Source organism: Amphiura filiformis, chromosome 14 (assembly GCF_039555335.1).
Source record: "Amphiura filiformis chromosome 14, Afil_fr2py, whole genome shotgun sequence".
In the NCBI taxonomy this organism is placed as follows: Eukaryota; Metazoa; Echinodermata; class Ophiuroidea; order Amphilepidida; family Amphiuridae; genus Amphiura; species Amphiura filiformis.
The window spans coordinates 30,758,478-30,779,609 of NC_092641.1; the positions used below are offsets into that span (position 1 = coordinate 30,758,478).

The window sequence follows — 21,132 nt, forward strand, 5'->3', positions numbered from 1 at the left end:
TCATTCAATGAATGTACAAATGTATTGGGGTAAAAGAACTGTGCCCTGATAGATGAGCATGTTGTGTACGCTAGTCTATGAGACTAGTACAACATTACCATGATTACTTGAAGCATGAAATATTTGTGTGCATGCAAATTGCGCCATTTTCCTATGTGACATGGATTTGTGACGAAAATATTGCTTTTTCTCATAGACCTTTAAGGATAATGAGATGGCAGGAGCCTTACATGTATGTTCCATGTTTTAGCCTTTCAAAGTAAAAAATGCAGAGTACTTCTTAATTTGAATACATTGACCTTATAAAAAGTGATTCTATGCCAATAATATTTACATAATATTTCCATATATATCTTGTGGTTCTTGAGCTAAGACCAATGATATATCCAAATGAAAGTTTTAGGCATTTGCCCCTCCCAAGAAAATGCATGCACATTTTAAACCAGAAATGATACCCTATCAAGCCTTGGGATCTCCTTTATAGAACCCATACCATTTCTCTTGCGTGTCAGCTTTATTTATCTCGATATTTGAGTGCAATCAGTGCTCAGTCATGCTCCCCTCAGACTCTCCTAAAAAGAAAATGTATCGTGAAAATTAAATGCTGCAAAAATGAAGGTTCTTCTTAAACCACAAACATTTTATACCGCATATATTGTGCTCTACAGTATGTATTGAGCTTGTCCTTATATCCTCCAGTATATGTATGTTCAGTATTGATTGTTTTTAGCAATGTTTAGCTTAAAACTCACATTGGGTTTTAAGCTAGCTAATGCATGCCTGGCATGATACATAGACTTTTTCGTGTTGCATACCGGGTGGGACAAGTTGAGTATTATTTTATTGTTTTCATAGCGTTTCAGATGTAAATATGCACTTGCCTTCAGCAGCTAACCCACTACAGGAGTTCAATATTGCTGCATACTGCATACATGAATTCAGATTTAGTTTGTTTTAAAAGGTTTTAAAAAGAATATCAGAAAGTGTAATTATGTTTGAGATGACCTGTATTCGCAGACTAGTCCATTTACGTAAAACACTTCTCCACTTCAAACAAACAGATAGGAACTGATGTTTTAAGCTATGAGAATATGATCATCTGTTAACCATAGAGAAACACAGACAGCTAAATTGGTGTGGGTATGTGACCAGATGGAAGGGCAGCCTTGTAAACACCATGCATGCTGCAGGGAGGCACAGATGGGTGTAGAAAAAGAGAAAAACCTGTATTAGAGGTGATTGAACAGGTCTGTATGGGGGGTGCTGATTTTGAAAAAGTGGACTTTTTTTCCGGGGGCAATTTTGTGAAAAGTGGACTTTCTTCTTTCTTCCCAAAATGTGGAACTTTTTTGTCCAAAAAAGCGTAAAAAACCTGATTTTTGAAATGTTGGGACTTTTTGTATACTTTTCCAAATTGGGGGGTGCACCCCCCTGCGTACGGGCCTGTGATTGAATAACATTGAAGACTGGATAGGCTGTGACTTTCATCAGAACAGCTGAAGACACAGAGCTTTAGAGATCTTGTGTGTCAAGAGCCATAAAGTATGTTGCCCCAAAGGCCTCCAAGCATAGATAGATAGAATGGGGGATTCATGTTGGATCCATGCAGAGGCGCACATGGATCCTGATAGAACCAGCTTGATATACACTTTCAGCCCAAGGGGTTTTGGATCTTGAGATATTTTGTTGAAACATGAACTCTCGTTTTTTGACCTTCACTTAAGAACCATTTGTGAGTACTGACCCCCTCTCTTGATCTGCCAAAAAATTTCTCCCCCACCACCTCTCAGCCTGACACAAATCCTTGGCCCTGCACCCGGTTCCGGCACTGTGTGTATCCGTGTTACTTATGCTTGTTGGTGAACTTTGCATCTCATTTCACGAAGTTTTCAGGATAAAAACACCCCTATTTTTAGCGATTTCTCAAATTTTTTGCCTTTTTCAAGAGATATTTTGTTGAAACATGAACTATTTTTCTGCCCCATTTTTTCGCTAAAACGCGAACGATATTTCTAATATATACCCCTGCTAAATGATCCCAAATACAAACAAGCAGTTTTCTCAAACTTAAGTTAGTAACTAAATTGGGCTCATCTAACTCCAAAACAGAGATACCAGATAGGAAATTTATGAAAGCATTTTAGGAAGATACCCAGAAGGAGGGGGGTTCTTGATGGAAATGAGGGTATGGGGGTATGCAGCAGATTCAGGGTGTATTTTAGCCATTTAGTTTATAGACTCGGGGTGCATCATGATTTTCAACCATTTTGGTTTATTAATGGCTTGAGAAAGGGTTTTTTTTTTCAAAATTATCTCAAAAAAATGTCAATTTTTCATTGTTTTTAGCAAAATCAGTTTTAAAAAATTGGTATAATTGTGGGTTTGTTTTTGGCAAATTTGGTCTGGGAGTTTTTTGGAGTCCCAGCCACACATCCCCACCCAAACCAAAGTTGAGAAACACCCACCCCCTCCAAAAGATATTCCATATAAAAATAACATTAATTAATATATAATGATGAAGATGATGACGAATTTAAATGATATTAGGAATGGTACAAGCATATTGTGATATTTAGGTTTTATGAACCTCACTTTTGCATACCGGGCCTATATTGTATTTCAGCTAGTCAGCTGACCATTCAAACCATGGCTAACCATGCAAATTAATATGTACACACATACATGGTCAATGGTTCCAGATGACCCTATAGTCTATATTAAACCTAAATTTCTGTTAAATGATGAGTCACACGCATTTGAAGTTAACATGAGAAATGGATGCATCAAAACATTCCCCTTACATTGTAATATAGCATTATAGATGCCCCTGGCGATGTAGGTCGCTACGAAATGCACACCGTAGTGAAAGATCAAATTCATTGATTTTGCTGAGTGGTTCTAGTATTGGAGTACTGTGTAAATCATATTGTTGTCTGAAGGCATGGGGATGTTTCATGATGGCTGCTTTGTGATTATCATGTTCTGCAGTTGATACCGATAATTTAACTCTTTTAAAAATAAAATTTGATGACAAGGCATTAACAGCATGATATGATGATACTATCTTGTATGGGGCTGCTGGCAGGTTTTTGCCTAGATAGCTATTAACCTCCTTGCTGAAGCCATAAACGTAGATACCTGGGGGATGGGGGATAACCCCACCCCCAATATTTTGCTTGGGGGGATAATCTATACAATCATCCTCTCCCCAATGTTGATGCCTGTATGTGGGGTTCTGACCAAATTAACCTCATATTTGGCCATTTTAACCTTTAAAAAAACCAATTTTTGTGGGCTTCGCACACATTTATTCCACTTCTGTACCATATTTCACCAGTTTAGCTTCAATATTAGTATTCCAAAAATTTTAGCGCCCTTCACGCGCATTTGTACCATAAACTTCTTTTGTCGCCAAAAGGTGCTGGATTCACCCTACTTCAAGAAAAAATTTCCAGCCCCATCTCCCCCCAAGTCAAAAAGAAATCTATGCCACTGGCTGAAGCTGGCTCAAGATCTGATAGCAGGGATATGCGCAGGTAGAGCATTCCACCTGCGGACTGTAGATGGTACAAAAGATCTGAGAAACTGCTGATGGATTTGCACCTTTAATTAACCTCCTTGCTGAAGCTGGCCTGAGGTCTGGTAGCAGGGATATGGGCAAGGAGAGTATTCCACCTGCAGGATATAGATGGTACAAAAGGTCTTTGATGGCTGACAATGTTTGATCATGGTATCTCAACTGCTTGTGGGATCTTTAATGGACAGTTGAAGCCTAGGATCTGGGGTTTATGTGTTTGGCATTAGCAGACCCAGTAGTTCTGGGTCTCTCTTGTAGATTAGGCCATATAAAATAAATGTTTTGGTTCTCCCACCCGCCTCAATTTCTGGGATTTTCTTCTTTTTGTTTTGGATTTTTCAAAAAAAAATTAAGACTTTGGAATACTTAGGAAAACTTTATACAGATAAATAAAGTTCATTAGAGAACAAGGATCACTGTCAAGTCTTTTTGTGGTACTCTAGGGGGCTTATCCTTCAGAATCTCACATTGGAAAAAAAGAGGAACCTCCTTCTTTTACTTGGGTTTCTGTTGGAAAAAAATACTACTAAACAGTGCTAATTTTACATTAAAGGCTGCAAAAAGAATGCATATTTCACCAAGCAGCTATCAAAGTTGATTTCATTTTATGATGTTCCTGCAGTCATATGACAATGTTGTACAAGTCAACGTACTACAAGGAGCGCCAATTATGATCTATATTATATACACAGACTATATTATAAGAGATCATAAACCTGCGAGTCAGGCATGGTATATTGGACTTCGATCTGTTAATAAGGGAGACCTTTGAAAATACATGAACTGGTTGATTTTTCAGGGACAGTATTATGACATGTTACACAAATGTATTTCCCTTCAAGAATTTTTCAGTGTAAATTTCAGTCTGGCAAGAGAAGTAACATGAATGATGCTAATTGACTTTTTTTACAGTGAACAAAATACCTTGCAATAGGGTATCAAAACCCCACCAAATAATCCTTGAAAAGGTTTCTTTGTTTAAAGAGACACAAAGTCGTTGTTTTTGAGATTTAATACTTGATTCACTTTTAAAATTCTTGTTTGCTCATGTACTCAAAAAGCCCAGCGAAAGCTTGTTCAGGTTATAGAGGTTGCGCATACAAAAGCATGATCACAATCTATCGCGACAGTTCGTCTCACACACATAACGAATAATGCACTACGATCAAATAGGTTGATGACAACATTTGATTGAATGGGCTGCACTGCGCCATGATTACTGTGAAAGACACCAGTTCAAATCCTTTGTTTAGAGCCAATCAATAATTTCACGCACAACCTCTATTCAGGTATTCAATCCAGTTCGTTTTCTATTCATTACATATCTAGCAATAGAGGTTATCCGTGTTCTATATAAGCTGCACATCCTATCAGCGACTGCTATACCTTGTTTAGGATTTTCAAAAGAAGTACCTGCATGTGTAACCATGACTGTTTCAAAATAGCCCGCCAAAGTCATGCAGGTAACTCCGAGGTCGTGCATTGAATTGGTTTGAATGAGGAATACTACGGGAACCAGCGCCTTTTGTTAGAAGTCACACATGACTAAAGTGGATAACCTCTATTATAATTATGTTCTTGTTTATTTCTTTGACTAAATAATAGAATAACCATTTTGTTTCTGGCCTTTGTGTGTTTTTGTTTTTCAGTTATGGAAATCTGAAACATTTGGAGCCACCTGGGTGAGAATGCAGTCACAGGTGAAGACTTTCTGGTGGTAAGTTTGGCTATTGTAGTTGAATTCATACACCCTCTATAGAATACATGACCTTAATCTCTCACACAGGGGGTGTAGATTTCAAATGGAGTCACTCATTCAGGTAACCCCATTTGAAATTCACACTCTCTCAGTGGGAGATTAAAGGCATGTCTTCCATAAGGGTTGTATGGATAAATTGTGACGTGGTATTTCAAAAGGAGACACTTTTGGGCAGGATCGTAAATGGAGAAATGGCAAAAAATCTGTGTGTTTTTTCACAATTTGGGTTTGTTGCAAATTTGTGATATTAATAATATTTTTATTGTCTCATAGTTTCAGACCAGAACATAACTGGCATTTTGGTTTTTTTAAGACATTTTTGAAGGTCATTCCTACTCTCAACATTGTCAATAATATTTTTAAAGGCCGATATCTCAATTTCCAATTTTTTAATACCATAACTTACAAACTCAATATCTTCGCTTAGGAATGTCCGATTTCATTGGGGGGAAAACGGTGTTGTGGAGCAAAATATCTCAATATTTATGATAATGTAAAACACTCAAAATTGATAACCTGCCCAAAAGTGTCTCTTTTTGATATATACCACGTCACAATTGGTGAATACACCTCATCAAGTTAGGAGTATGATAATCAACAGTCTCATTTTCATATTATTTCTTCTTCTGTTTATTTTGCAGGGGTGTTGAGCCTTGGGACAAGCCAGATGCAATCTATGTAGAGAGGCAGGAACCAGGAGTTGAATCTACCACAATTCTGAAGTCCGAAGATTACTTTGACTATGAATGGAATAACGAAATCGTTTTTACATCTGCAAACGATTTTGAGGTTCAAGATGAATACATGTTTGCTACAAAAAAAATAAATACATTCGAGGTAATTATTGCACTGTAGGCTTGACTTACTTATTTGCACAGGACGTTGTGTCCCCTTGCCCCCTGCTGAGTAAGCCTCCTGCACTGTGGGCTACCCCAGAAGAATTCTATCTTGATATGCAAAACCAGAGTACCGTAATTTAGAGAATGTAAGCCGCATTGTAGGCATTTGAACAACTTTTAGTTTTTAGCTTAGGTTGATGTTGTTCATACCCAGAGTTTGTTTGTTTGTTTTGCTGCTTCATAAATTGAGCAGATCTCCTCAGTGGCATAGTCAAGGGAGAAGCCCTCCTCCCCCCACCCTTCTGTGAGAAGTCTTGCCCTTCTTTTGTCCCCCGTGAGATCGGCCACCCTGATATTTAAGATATTTATGACTTTTTTGTACTTTTTAGCCCATTTTGACACTTTTTGTCCAATTTTGCCCCTTGAAAGTTGCTCCCCCCATCCTCCCCCCTCTTGAAAAAGTCCTGGCTACACCACTGGACCTCCTGCCTTTATCCAATAAACACTATTATCACCAGTTATATGATCAAATTTATGTTACCATACATGTAGGATTATTAACCTCATGAGAACTACCTGCCGATTGGCCAAAATGAATATTGTGTCCAATTTTTAACCAATCAAGGAGGGTAATAATAAGATCAACTGCAAATGCAAGTTTGACCAGTCATAATTGGCAATTAAGGTCAGAGTATAAATGGGAGAGAACATGGTCCTTCTCGAGCATCATTATTTCTGAACTGTATGTCCAAAGTTGATAAAACTATACATTTTTGAAAAGAAAATGAGTCAAGGAATCCCATGGTCGAAAAAAATCACAAAATTCACTTTTTTACCGCATTTTTTTGTGTGACAACTTAAAATGGCCTTAAAATGAGCATTTCAAGTTATCAACCAATCAGAAATGTTGTTAGATGACCAGTAGTGTCCAGGGGGTTAAGGATTTTGAAAACCCCAGAAGTGTGGTGAGGGTTGTGGCTATGCCTGTGCATAGCACACTATAAATTACTGCATCTTTTTTAAGGTCATGCCCTAGGACTTGCGATAAACTAAGTTCTATAGTGAACAGCAATTTAGTCTCAGTAATCTTCAATTTAATTGGCTAGCAATTATTAATTTACTTGTTTGACTTTTTCTCCTGTACAGGGGCCAGTATACCAACTGCATGTATCATACAACCGGTCACGATTTCAGGAGGCCGAGTTCCCCATGGATTTGCCTTTGAAGGTAAGTCATATTGGGTATACTATTACACCACATTTCGCCATAATGCATTCTAGAAACGCTTGCTGTTAGAATAAGAAAAATTTTAATGCTAATTTATTGCATATTCTAGGGAAGCGTGGTTACCTTTTTAAAATAACCGAGTGAGAGGGTTTTCAAGAAAATATTTTTCCTGTCAAAGCTGAAGCATCCTCTGTATAAAAGAAAATATGAATATTAACTGCACATCATATATAACGATTCGTGATACCCAATTGTGGCACATTTGATGTCGTTTAAGAAGCAGAGAATTTTATTTCAATTTTATATACGCCAAAATATTTTTCTAATTGAGCGAGAATGGCGATAGAAAAAACGTTGAAAATTCCATGTATAAATGACATTAGACCCAACAAATGATTACTGTTTCGTTTTTATGGTAATCTAATCTTTTATTTCCTGAAATAAAATTATGGGTCTAATGTGGGTTAATTGTATAATTGATGAAAACATCGACGTGTATAAAAGAAGCTACAAGAAAAATGGTAGGCCACGCCACATTGATAATCTATGCTTTTAGTATACTGGCGAGTTCGTGAGCGCACGTGTGAATCAAAATCGATATACTATTGTCCCGACTATTGTGCGTGTATAGCCTCATTTATAACACGTAGTTATCAACAATTGAGCGCTATTAATACACATTAATGTTTTTAAACAAATAAAATTCCAAAATATGGTACGTTTTCTGTCTTTGCTTGTCACTTGGTATGTTGAAGTAATGAAGTTGCGATTATATTTTAAAATTTTCATCATGACACCATCAAGCCTGATAGCCGAGCGGTCTAAGGCGCTGGTGTTATGTCAATATCGTATAGGAGTACATTATAGCGGCTGAGTGCAGCGTGGGTTCGAACTCCGCCGGCGCCTCTGACAAAATAAATTTCATTTATTTTTTTAAATTTCATATTATGTTAGGGAAATGTGGCTGGGAGAATGTATGTATGGCGAAGAGTGGTGTGGGTATACTAGTAACATAGCTGTCATTTGATTGCTTGATAGTTTGTAAACAACGTACCAATTTGGCCTTGTCAGCCAATCGGCTTGCTTGTCTTAAAAATTACTTCGATATGTACCTTGAAGTATTCACACTTGCAGCGAAGCACTTGCAGTGTTTGTTTTTGTTTGACTTTTCATTGGTGTGTGACACCAAAAACGTAGATAATAGCATCCAAAGATGGGAAAAAGCCTGGAAGAAAACAGTGTTTTAAGGATGAATACACTGCGAAATGGAGTTTTTTTGTGAAGAATAGGAAAGTCATTTACAGCGCAAGATACACAACATGTGATTTGTAGAAAAGGTACACATTTACAAAAATACGGTTTGGGGGTGCAAAATACTTTTTTTGGTCATCTGAGTACGAAAAACTGGATTTCAAAGTTGGCATGTCTGGTCTAACAACAGTTCCTCTCAGCACTTACATTATAATTATCCCCTGACAACTCCCCAATTACACATGGGTATAGTGAAACAAGTGAGATAAAGCACTTTGCCCAGGTGCACAACACGATGGTGCTGCAGGAATTTGAACCAACACCTCATTCTACCCCACGATTATGAGTTGCAATCCGCCGTTGCCCAAATACTAACTTGTTCTATGTATTTTTGTATTATCTACTTTTTTTGCTACGCAGGATTTTTATATTGCGGATGCTTCTGAAGATCAAGTTTTTGTGTGTGTGAATCACGATAAGCTGAAGACCAATTTGTACATCTCCGAAGCTAAGGGCGTCAAATTCTCGTTGTCACTGGAAGATATTGTGTATTATAACCCTGAGGGCCCTGGGAAGGACACATGGTTAAGGTAAGGCTATGAAACAAATTACTTGTTTTTCCCGACGGACAGAGTCAAGAATCTTATTCAGAGAAGGCAGAAAGCATTTGCCTCGGGGGACAAATGTATATTTAATAAACTGCGGAATCAAGTCATATATGAAATCAAGAAAGCTAAACATAGTCATAATATAAATAAAGTCAAGTATCTGCAAAAGACTGAACCTGGTAAATGGCACAAAGAAATAAGATCATTTGCCAACATGAATAAATCGAACCCCACTATCCATGTGCCGGGTATAGACCCTGTTGATCATGTTGCTGTTTCTAATGCTATCAACAAACAGCTGGCAAGTTTTTTCCCAAGTTCAACAGCCCCTCAATTGTGATGAATTGCCTGCCTACCTCCCGAGTAAAGATCCTCCCCCTCAATTCCAGCCATGGGAGATCTATGGTGACTTGAAGAAGGTGTCGGTTTCAAAAGCGGGTGGCCCTGATAACATCCCTCAGAAGGTTTTAAAAGAATTTGCTTACGAGCTTAGCTCACCTGTCACAGACATCATAAACACTTCTCTTCAAGAAGGTGTAGTGCCATCACAGTGGAAACAAGCAAATGTCATCCCGCTCAAGACGACACCCCTTCAATTGACAAATTAAGACCAGTGTCACTTACATCAAACTTGGCCAAAATAGCTGAAGGAAAGGTTTCCAAATTTGTTGTTGATTCTATTCAATCCCAGGTCGATGAGAGGCAATATGGCAACCAGAAAGGTATGTCGACTACCCACTGCTTGATAGATGTTTACCACCAGTTGGTCTCGGAGGCTGAGAAATCTGGTACAATCAGTACGTTGGTACTAACAGATTTCTCAAAAGCCTTCGATGTCATCGACCACAGCATTGCTGTTTCAAATCTCCTGAGCATGGGTGTGTCACCATCTATTGTGCAGTGGGTGGCCGACTTCATTTCTGGTAGGCAACAAAGAGTTAAGTATAAAAATAGTCTGTCTGAATGGGAAACTTTATTGGGAGGGGTTCCACAAGGTACAATCTTGGCCCCAATAATATTTTTTAAGTATTATCAACAGTGCCCAAGAGAATGACAAGAAATCGGACATCCACGTATGGAAATATGTCGACGACCTGACCATAGGTGAAAGCAGGGGCCATGGGAAATCTAGTAAGATCCAGAAAAGCCTGGACTCGTTGCACCAATGGACTGTTGATAATCAGATGATGCTCAATCCTACAAAATGTCAGGTCATGCAAGTCCATTTTGGTAGAAAACCTGCTCCCAATGTGGAAGTCCGTATTTCTAGTCAGAATCTTGTGGTTGTTGATAAGGTCAAACTACTTGGAGTTATCATTGATAAGGATTTGAAGTGGGAGGGTCAGGTAAATACAATGTACACTAAGGCCAACAGAAAGTTGTTCATGCTCAGAAAACTGAAAGGAGCCGGGCTTGACAAAGAAGATCTCCTTACCGTTTACAAAGGTTATGTCCGCCCATGTCTAGAGTATGCTGCACCACTCTGGAGTGCTGGCCTCACTCAGCAGCAGGTGAACCACCTTGAGAAGATTCAGAAGCGTGTATGCGTTGCATCCTTTCATCAGATTATACAACCTACTCTGATGCATTGGAAGTCCTCAACCTTCAATCTCTTGTGGACCGCAGAATTCATATCTGCAAGGAATTTGCTATCAAAGCTAGCAGCTCTGAAAGATTCTCAAGATGGTTCCCGTGCTCTAAGTTCAGATCAAGCATGCAACTCCGGAAACAAGCAAAATTCAAACCATACCGATTCAAAACTGACCGATTCAAGAACAGCCCACTGCCCTATCTTACCAGTCTTTTAAATGAACTACCCTCCTATACTTCCTAAATTACTTATTTTTGTTGTGCTAGCTGTTTGCATTATTTTCATCTGTGTCCTTTAACTTTTATTAAAGTGCAGTTTAATAGCTTGTATATTCTCAGTGAAAACATTTCACCAAAACAGTGTGCAATATTCATGTATCATTATAGAATTCAATCAATATGAAAGTTTTTTGTGTGCAATAATTGAGCTCCCTACCAGTGCACTACTCTTACCTCTTTGACTTTTTATGAATTTGATTTAAATTGTGTTTTTATAATTCCTTTTTCTTTTAAATATGTTTTTTTGATGTAGTAATATATTACTTTGAAATTGTACATAGATATATATTTTTATGATGTATTAATTAATGTGTAAATTTTGATGTTTATAAATTGTAAATTGTGTCGCAATTCAGTGTTTTAATACTGCTATGACATTTAATAAAATATACCTGAAATATACCTGAAATAATCACCACTAGAGTAGGTCTGATTGGTTATACGAAGTTTTGTTACTTACAATACGTAACATAAACATAGTCTAGTTAATTTGATGGTTAAAAATGGCAAAAACAGGTTTTTCCAGTTTTTGCCACTTTGTCCGCAAAAACAGGCTTTTGCCGGCAAAATCTGAACCCAGTTTGAAAACTCACTGCATCAACTTTTTCCCTTTTCCATTTGATTTGACTCATCAGTTCCTATGCTAAAGAAGAATTTGCGGAGCTCCACAAAGTTGACGGCTTGCGAGGTATCTACATAGCATCTGTGTTCAACTCCACAGAGGGAGAGCTGCATGAAGCCAATATGGTCAGTGCTATTACATACGACAAGGGAGGAGAGTGGCAAAGACTCCAAGCACCAGAAAAGGACTTTGATAATCACCCCCTAAACTGCGACCTGGTAAGAGTACCTTTGACGTCAGCGTAATTCCGGAATACCTGTATCCAGTGTGGTCTTTGAACCACCTCCCCATGAGTTGGTTTGCTAACTCATCCCTCCATAAGAACTTGCCCCTCAAACCAAACCCCCAAAAGTAAATTACAATCCTGTAACCTCTCCCCCCCATAGTGTTAAATTTAAATTTAGATTTGGCCCAGTAAACACAAAATTTAACCTTTATTTTGGGCAAAAATAGTGTAAAATTGAATATTGGCTTGGAAACTCGATAATATCTTACAATTGAAAAAAAAAGTGCTTCACTTGCAATTATCACAGGAACACAGGACTAAAATAATGCCCACCAGAATATTTTTGTCTTTGCCCACCCACCCCCCCCCCCCCACCCCTGACAGCTGACTCTGATATGCCACTGAACATTTAAAATACTTGGACCCCTAAAGGATTTTTACAAAGACCACACTGCCCGTAACACCATACATGTTCATATTGCATAATATGTACAGTGTGAAGGGCATTCCAGAATTATACCATGACTTAAGTTGAAACTTCGGTATCATTTTTTTAGTCATTAATTGTTGAATAATAGTCTGTTGAATGTTAATCAGCTAGTGCAGACATTCTTCATTCTAGGCTTGGGCATGGTCAGTCTTTCGCATATCGCGGCATATCTCAATCTGACGATATTCTTCAGATCAAGCATTGAAGCAACAGGTATACAAATAAACAAGTACAAAACATACTTATTCAATCCACTGCCATTTTTCAAAACAGCTTCTTTATATCCAAAACTTTACAATCAGGGAGAAAAAACAATTGCTGACCAGGACAAACCATGGTGTGTTTGAGTCAGGGGATTGAGAAAAGCAGGTCTCCGATTGTCTCTAACCTCTATAATGTATTGTATAACCGCCTGTAAAGTGTGCTGAGGCTTGTGGATCAACGTCTAGGCGTTGTGGCTGTGCGTAGCGCACTATAAATCACTGCGCTTCAAAAGAAAAAATTTACTTTAGTTAATAAAACTTTGAATTGAACTGAATATTGCAGATGAGTTTAAATGTTGAAGTATCACTAATATAGATATCACTATGGACCACAATGGCCTCATCCCAATGCCATAGTTCAATAAACCCAATTAAACAATCATAGAGCAAAATTTGACCTCAAGTTGCAGAGTATGAGTTTGTGTACCCAAATTTTTAAAGGTCATTCAATGAATGTGCAACTGTATTGGGTTAAAGAACTGTGCCCTAATAGATGAGCATGTTGTGGATCCTAGTGTATTTGAGGTCAATTTGTGACTTGTTGATCTCTATTGTTTCTACTGTGTTTTTTTTCAGCCTGATTGTTCACTGCATCTCACCCAGAAGGTCAGCCAATACTACCCAGGATCCAGATCTATTCCAATCCTGTCCAAGGCATCGGCTCCAGGCATCGTTATCGGCACGGGTCAAGTAGGAGAAACACTAAAGAAAAATGAATCCTTTGATATGTTCCTGTCATCAACAGCTGGTGTTGAGTGGCATATGGTAGGTTCCCACCTCCTATTCCAGAAAAATACAACACTCATTTTTTCAGGATTAGAAAAATATTATCTAGTTTTGCCAAATGAAATATACCTAAATCATAATCCTTTAATTACTTCTAACTGGCAATAAAAGTCAAATTATGATATTTAGCAATTTGAGGGAAAATAGACCAAAAAAAAAATGCAATTTTGTATGTTTTCTTTCAATTGTAGTCACAAAATTCTAAGACTTGGCACAAGCATTCAAAATGTTAAGTATACATTGTAGGATAAGAGTTTATTCATAATTTTAATCTTTTATGGTCTTTTTGATAGTTGGTTATGAAAAAGATTAGAAAATAATTGTGTTTTCAAAATTTAGATTGCATAATTTTAAATTAGTCTTTGTACAAGTCAAATGTATGTGTTACAAATCCTATCCAGAGAAGATTTCTTACACTTCCCATAATGCATTTCTCCCATTTCAATTTTCTGTACTGATATACTATCTAGTGCAACATGGGTCAATAGTGACAAGAAGTACCTCAATGAATAGAGCACATTCAAATCTTCCAAAATATGTTTATTTCTTAACTATCAACCCATGTTTTGCCAATCTATCCTCAAAATGATCCAAAGGGAACGTACAAAAGAATGGGAGTATCATTTGATGAAGTGTGGTGATGTATCGTGTTGCAAAGGATTCTGGGTAGGGTAAGAAATCTTCTCTGAAGCTTATGAATAAAACCAATTTTCCTTTATATTCAACAGGTGTTGAAGGAGAGCCATTTCTATGCAATGGGTGATCATGGTGGCATTATTGTGGCTGTCCCGCAGTATGGTACTACAAATGAAGTCAAGTAAGTCAATGTGTACCATTCTATGTAGTGAAGGTGCCACGGCAGGGGGGAAGGCCCGGTCTAATAAAAAATGAAAAATAAAATTAATTTTTTAATTTAAATCGCACAATTTCTGCAACATTGCCTAGAAGATGTTAACATGTTAAATGTTGCAGAAATTACGTGATTTTTGACCCACTTGAAATTCACTTCCCCCCACAGATTGTTTGTCTGGTGCCACTGCTGTTTTTATGTAGTTTCAAGTTGTTTCTGTTTCTGTTTGGTAATTGTATTTAGATATGGGTGCTGTCTGCCACACGCTTTGTGTTTTAGGCCAGGCAGCATCCATAATTTGGACTTTGGACTTCCGCAAGGCTCTGTTCTTAGTCCCAGCATATTCTCAAATTACAGATATCCTCTAGGACAAAAATTACAGATATCCTCTAGGACAAATCTTATCATATGATGACACTCATCTGTATATTTCAACCATCAAATTCCTGGTGATTACGGAGTTGCTTTGTTTATTCGCACATTATAATATGACCGTTGCTAGCTAGGTCAACTGGATCAAGCTTTCTTTGTTACGAACCACTGATCAAAATGATCACAACACAAAGCCTATGGCATATCAAAATTCGCAACAGGTGTATGAGCCCAGGCTTGGAGCAGTAACCAATGGGTATAACGTGCACTACGACAGCGCCTACCTCAAACATGTATAACTGATGTCAAACGATGGATGGATATAACCTTGCTAAAACTTAATTAGTGACGAAAAAACCTTAATTGTTTTATTGCAGCATCAAAGAACAATCTTAAGCATTATTCTGATATGCATCTTGAGATAAATTTACACAAGGTATTTCGACACAAGGTATTTTGACACCAACATGACTATGGCGCCCTCATATTGCTTCCGTCATTCGTTCCTGAACTACCATCTCAGAAATATTGACAGAATAATTAGGAGATGCATTAATAAAGATTAGTGCTGTCAACGACATGTCTAATGCTGTCGATATTAGAAAAAGTTGCCGATGTCGTCATAAAATTTGGATTGCAACATTTAACAACATTGTTTATGATGGTACTTTATTCAACTTCATTGACATTCTTGACAGAGTCATGGGTGTACTTTAAGGGGGTACTACACTCCTGGCCACTTTTGTGCCTATTTTTGCATTTTTCTCAAAAATTATAGCACATTGGTGACAAGTAAGATGTGTATATTATAGGGGCAAGGACTACAACTACTGCACTGGAAATTTTATTTCAGCACAGACAATGTTGTGGAGTTCCAGTCAAAAATGAGGGAAAACCAGTATTTGATTAATAAATCAATAACTACTTGAGTTGAGTTGCTGAATTTTTAGTGCAGTAGTTGTAGTCCTTGCCCCATATAATATACATATCTTACTTGTCACCAATTTGCTATAATTTTTGAAAAAAAATGCAAAAATAGGCCCGAAATTGAGCAGGGGTGTAGTACCCCCTTAATGTCGATAATTTTTTCCGAAATGATGACAAAGAAGAAACATTTCAATGACAGCACTAATAAAGATACTTGCAATGGGCTAATCCATTTAAAATCCACATTCCCCCTGTGGGAGATTTTGGAAATATTTGCCACAGATGGAGAATAAATTTCAGAAGGAATGAACACATTAAGCAGATCCATTTGAATTTCATACACCCTCTGAGAAAGATTCAACCTAAATCTTGTCCTGGGGGAGAGTGAGTTTTAAATGGAGCTCCTAATATGTTCATTCCATTTGAAATTCATACTCCCTCTGTTGAAAATATTTCCAGACTCTTCCACAGTGGGAGTGTTGATTTCAAATGGAATGGCCCAATAATGCAGCCAGGGTCCTCATCACATCCAGATTGAATGATTCAAGCCGCCTTCTTTAAGAAATAACATCTAAAAACTTCATACCTTTCAAAATAGAGTTGCTAAACTTATTTTAAAGTCAAACCACAGAGACCATGCATCATCATTGTTACATGAACTCCACACCTTTGTTTCATAACCACTAAGGTATAGGACATTTTTTGTTTTAGTCCCCTCTCCAGAAGTATTTAATTGTATTTTGTACTTGCTCAAGTAGCATTCGATGCGAATTTGGTTACACAATTTGATGCGGTTCTTTTTTATGAGCATTTAAGTGCCTAAAATGGCCTAAAATGATATTAATCTCCATAGACTTCACATGTAAAATGAAAAGGTCCATTAAAAAGAATGGCGCCAAATTGTGTAATAAAATTTGCACAAACTGCTAATTTGGCAAGTACGTATGCAATGCACTAGCTTTTGGGATGAGTGTATACGGAATAATTGTTTATGTATTGTATGCCACTGTATGTATGGTCTTTTTAAAAATAAAATGTCCATCTGAAACATTCCACTGGGTCCCAATCAAATAGCGTATCTCATTTAAAACATTATTTCTTAAATGTACAAATGTATATATTATAGAATTTGAGTAAGGTTTGATCTTTCCCTAGAGAAGTCCTTTTTATAGGGCTCTAAAAAGGACTTCTTTTCCTTCTTATTTTAGCCCTCTAAAAAGGACTTCTCTAGGGAAAGATCAAACCTTACTCATGTTTACTGACCTAAAATACCAAGTTATTTCAAATCCTATTATGGAACTTAATTGTGCCTCAATATTTCATGGCGTTTTTCTCATCCAATCATACTTCCACACACGCTTCTATCAGAGGCTTACAATTGTATCAAGCATGCCTTGTTTGTAACAGACTATGGTGATAAAGCCTTTTCAAATCCAATAGGCTATCAAAAACTTCCTTCAGCCAATGGAATTGGTGAGCTTCACAGATAATTGGTGGATGTTACAATCTAAGCGCGGATAGCTGTGCGCCGGGTTCAGCTGCAACTTGCCTAGTAGATGTGATCTGATTCTGAAGATTCACCAGTAGCAGCGAAATTACAACGCTTTGAATCCGCTGGAAAAATGCGCTATATAAATCCAAAAATTATTATTTATATATTATTATATATATACAGGTACAGCATCAACGAAGGAGAAACTTGGCATGTGGAGACATTCAATGACACAAAGATCTACGTCTATGGTATGATGACAGAGCCTGGGGAGAAGACTACTACTTTCACTGTGTTCGGATCGGAAACCGGCCAACACAGCTGGATGATTACACAAATCAACTTGAGGGCTGCATTAGGTATTGAAAATCATGTATACGTCAACAGCTTGCTTGGTGCATAGAACTGTTATCTGCTAAGGTTGTTTGGAACATGTAGAGGTTAAACAATGGTAGTTAACCTTTTTATGTTCCAAGTAGAATTACAGTGAAAAGTTTTGTATTCCAAGCAGTCTACATTTGCAGTCTTGTATCATAAGGCAAAAAAAATTGAAATGTTGCTCTCCCAAGCCTTAAATGTGGTTGGTCAGCAAGCCATTTTTCTTTTCTTGTTTTTTTTTTTTTTACCAACTCAACCATTTGATACCTACTATTTCACAGCAACATGAGTGAAGAGAGGAAAATGCATTGACTGCATTTTGAATGTTGAATATTTTATTGAAGTATTAAATTAACATCCATGAAAAAGTATGTTGTTGGGATTCAATGAGTAGGTCCTACCAGAGTTCTAGCTAACCCAAGTTGAGTGCCAGCTAATTTACTATCTACTATCCAATTAGAGTGCTGGCATGGGACACAATCTTTTTAGTGAACGTGAGGTATCAGGAATAGGCTTGGAGGATGAAGAAAAATAATTTATTTAAAAAAAAAATCTTTTAAAAATTATTTAAAAAAAAAAATTTGACCTGGCTATGGAGAGCAACACAACAACTTATTTTTTGCCTAATGACAGGTTAATGACCTAATATCGTTAGGTAAAATGACAAATTCAATATCAATACACACGCCACCATTTCAGGGAGAGTGCATTATGAATGGGGAAAATAAAATTGCATATCAACAAGATCATATCTAGTCATTAAGGGCTTGGGTATGAACGTTTGGACAGTATTTATTTTGGGACATTAGAGCACATCAGACATATGGAATTGCATTCTGAATATGAAGAATGTCATTCTGATATCAAATAATTTTGATTTTTTGAAATTCGCAATTTAATACACATTTTATGGCAAATCATTAAAATTGATATTTTTGATATTTAACAGTACTTGAAGTAAACTTTATAAATCTGATGATTTATACTTAAAGTGTATGTAGGTGGGATGAAAAGCCGACGATCAATTGAAAATTTTGACCTTTTCGTATTGAAGATATGGATTTTTTCCCAAAACACCAAAAAAAAAAAAAATTAGGTCTTTTTGGGGAAAAAATCCATATCTTCAATATGAAAGGTCAAAATTTTCAATTGACCGTCGGCTTTTCCTCCTGTTACATACACTTTAAGAATATATCATTAGATTTATATAATTTACTTCGAGGACTGTTATATATCAAAATTTGAAAAATATCAAATTTTTATAATTTGTCTTAAAATTTGTATTATATTGTTATTTTAAAAAATGAAAATTATTTGATATCAGAAAGACGTGCTTCAGTATTCAGAATGCAATTCGATAGGTCTGAGGTGCTCTCATGCCCTACAAAAATACTGTCGAAACATAATAAACGCTCATTTTGGATCCCTTAACCTCCTTCATAAATGTCATGAAAATATATTTTAATTTCCTTTAAAGAAGCTTCAAATCCCAAATTTATGGTAAAAAATTTGTGGCTAAAACGTCCTCACGTATACGTACCTGCAATGAAATTGAACTAGCCATTACTGTATAGCTGTATGCAGACACATGTTTAAAATGGTGCATCCCTCTTGTGTACCGGCGTGCAAATGATGATTGAGCAGTAGTGATAGGTGAGGAGCTTCCAGACCGCACCATGCACTAGGATTCACAACATGCTCATCTATCAGAGGCACAGTTCTTTAACCCCAGTGCATTTGTACATTTATTGAATGACCTTTGAACATTTAGGTACAAAAACTCATACTCTGCAACTTGAGGTCAAATTTTGAACTATGATTGTTTAATTAAGGTTATTGAACTATGCCATTGGGATGAGGCCATTATGGTCCATAGTGATGGGCACTATTGGTTGGTTAATTACTTGAAATAATCATCTGAGTTAGTAATACAATGTATCTTGTCATACAGTGCCACATGCTTTGAATTTGCTGTAATTTTTTTCCAGGCTCTGACTGTGGAAATGATGATTATAAGCAGTGGTGGCCTGGAGAGGAGCATTGGGGGCCTGAAGACAGGTCCTGTTTGCTAGGACGTAAGACAATCTATGAGAGACGCATTGCACATGCCCACTGCTTCAATGGACGAGATTACGACAGGCCCATCTCGGTACAGAACTGCAGCTGCGAACGTGAAGACTACGAGTGGTAAGAGATAGAGTGGGATTTAGTATGCATAGTTCTAGATTAATGTTGATAGGATTCAACTAAAATATATATATAAGAAATCTGAAATTCATATACCCCCTATGGAAGATATGACCTTAATCTCCCAAACAGGGAGTGTAGATTTCAAATAAATTTTTCCATTCAGGTAACCCCATTTAAACTTCTCACTCCCTACGCGAAAGATGAAGGTTATGTTATTCATACGGGTTGTATGGATTTATCATGCCGAATGAGATATCAAAAATACACAAAATAAAATTGCCCATCCAATGAGTGCTTTATATGGTACTCTAGGTTAAGGGTATTGTTGGTTGAAGCAGCCCAAAAAAAATTGATTTTCATTATCTAAATCAATATATTATTGAAAAAAAAAACATTTGAAGTTTTGCAAAAGTTCATTCTACAAATCATATACTTTAGAAACTTGCTTGATTTATTTTTGTTAATGAGTTATGTATGTTTTACAAAGCGGTTGTTGTTTCAGCCCCTTTACAATATAACTCAAGAACCACAGGACCTACAAAAGTATATCTGTGATATTTGAATTCTACACACTCACTATAACGTGATCATTGCAATTTTTGCCAAAGCTCATTACCATTCGCAAGATGCTTTGAACTATCAAATCGCAACAGTTTGTAATAGTTGCTAACCTTAAGTGTCTTCAAGATATTGAGTTTGTTTCAAGTGTTCGGATACTTTTGTGTGCAGTATATTTATACTGATGATAAATGATCATTGTGCGCTTTTCTTTTCAGTGACTTTGGTTACATGGAAAGGGATGACTGGAGTTACATGTGTATCCCAGATCCAGAACAACCTGATGTTGACGTACACAAAGTTCCTTCACATTGCCCTGAAGGGAGCTATTATAATCGAAGCAAGGGGTATGTAGTAGTACAACAAATCATACCTAGTAGAATGTTTTCTCAATTTGAATTTTACCCTTTCTAAGTATGACTGCTTTTACCGTAAAATTTGCATCAAATCGCGATGTCATGATATGTGCGGCGGGGTGCGCCACGTTTTGTAGGCTCCGATTGCCGATTACATAGACAAGAACAACTGGTAACCACTAACCAGCTTGTCTGCTATTCAATTGTGTGGTGCATGGGTGACATGTATTTTTGATGTAAAATGCCTATACGGTGATCCAAAAAAAAAAAACACCACCGTATAGATCCCTGTACTAGGTATGTAGTCACAGGTATTCACTGAAAGTGATTTTCAGTGTTTCTACAACAACATTAAAAAATTTAGTAATTTAAAGTACCGTATTCGTTCTATTAACTGCCCATGCCCCTATAAGCGGCGCCCACCCAGCGACTTATCAAGAAGCAAATATGATATTATTAATCGCCCTTCCAGTACTGTCAAAACACTACCTT

At 37.1% G+C, this 21,132-nt stretch overlaps 1 protein-coding gene across 1 annotated transcript in view; it reads left to right on the forward strand.

The window, feature by feature from the left end:
• LOC140169354 (sortilin-related receptor-like) overlaps positions 1–21,132 on the forward strand; it is a 124,102-nt gene that overhangs the window by 48,956 nt on the left and 54,014 nt on the right. The window contains 10 exon segments of the mRNA XM_072192610.1: positions 5,227–5,294; positions 5,978–6,173; positions 7,322–7,402; positions 9,074–9,243; positions 11,766–11,970; positions 13,308–13,496; positions 14,246–14,334; positions 17,342–17,517; positions 19,525–19,723; positions 20,503–20,631. Coding sequence (XP_072048711.1) covers positions 5,227–5,294; positions 5,978–6,173; positions 7,322–7,402; positions 9,074–9,243; positions 11,766–11,970; positions 13,308–13,496; positions 14,246–14,334; positions 17,342–17,517; positions 19,525–19,723; positions 20,503–20,631 — 1,502 coding nt within the window.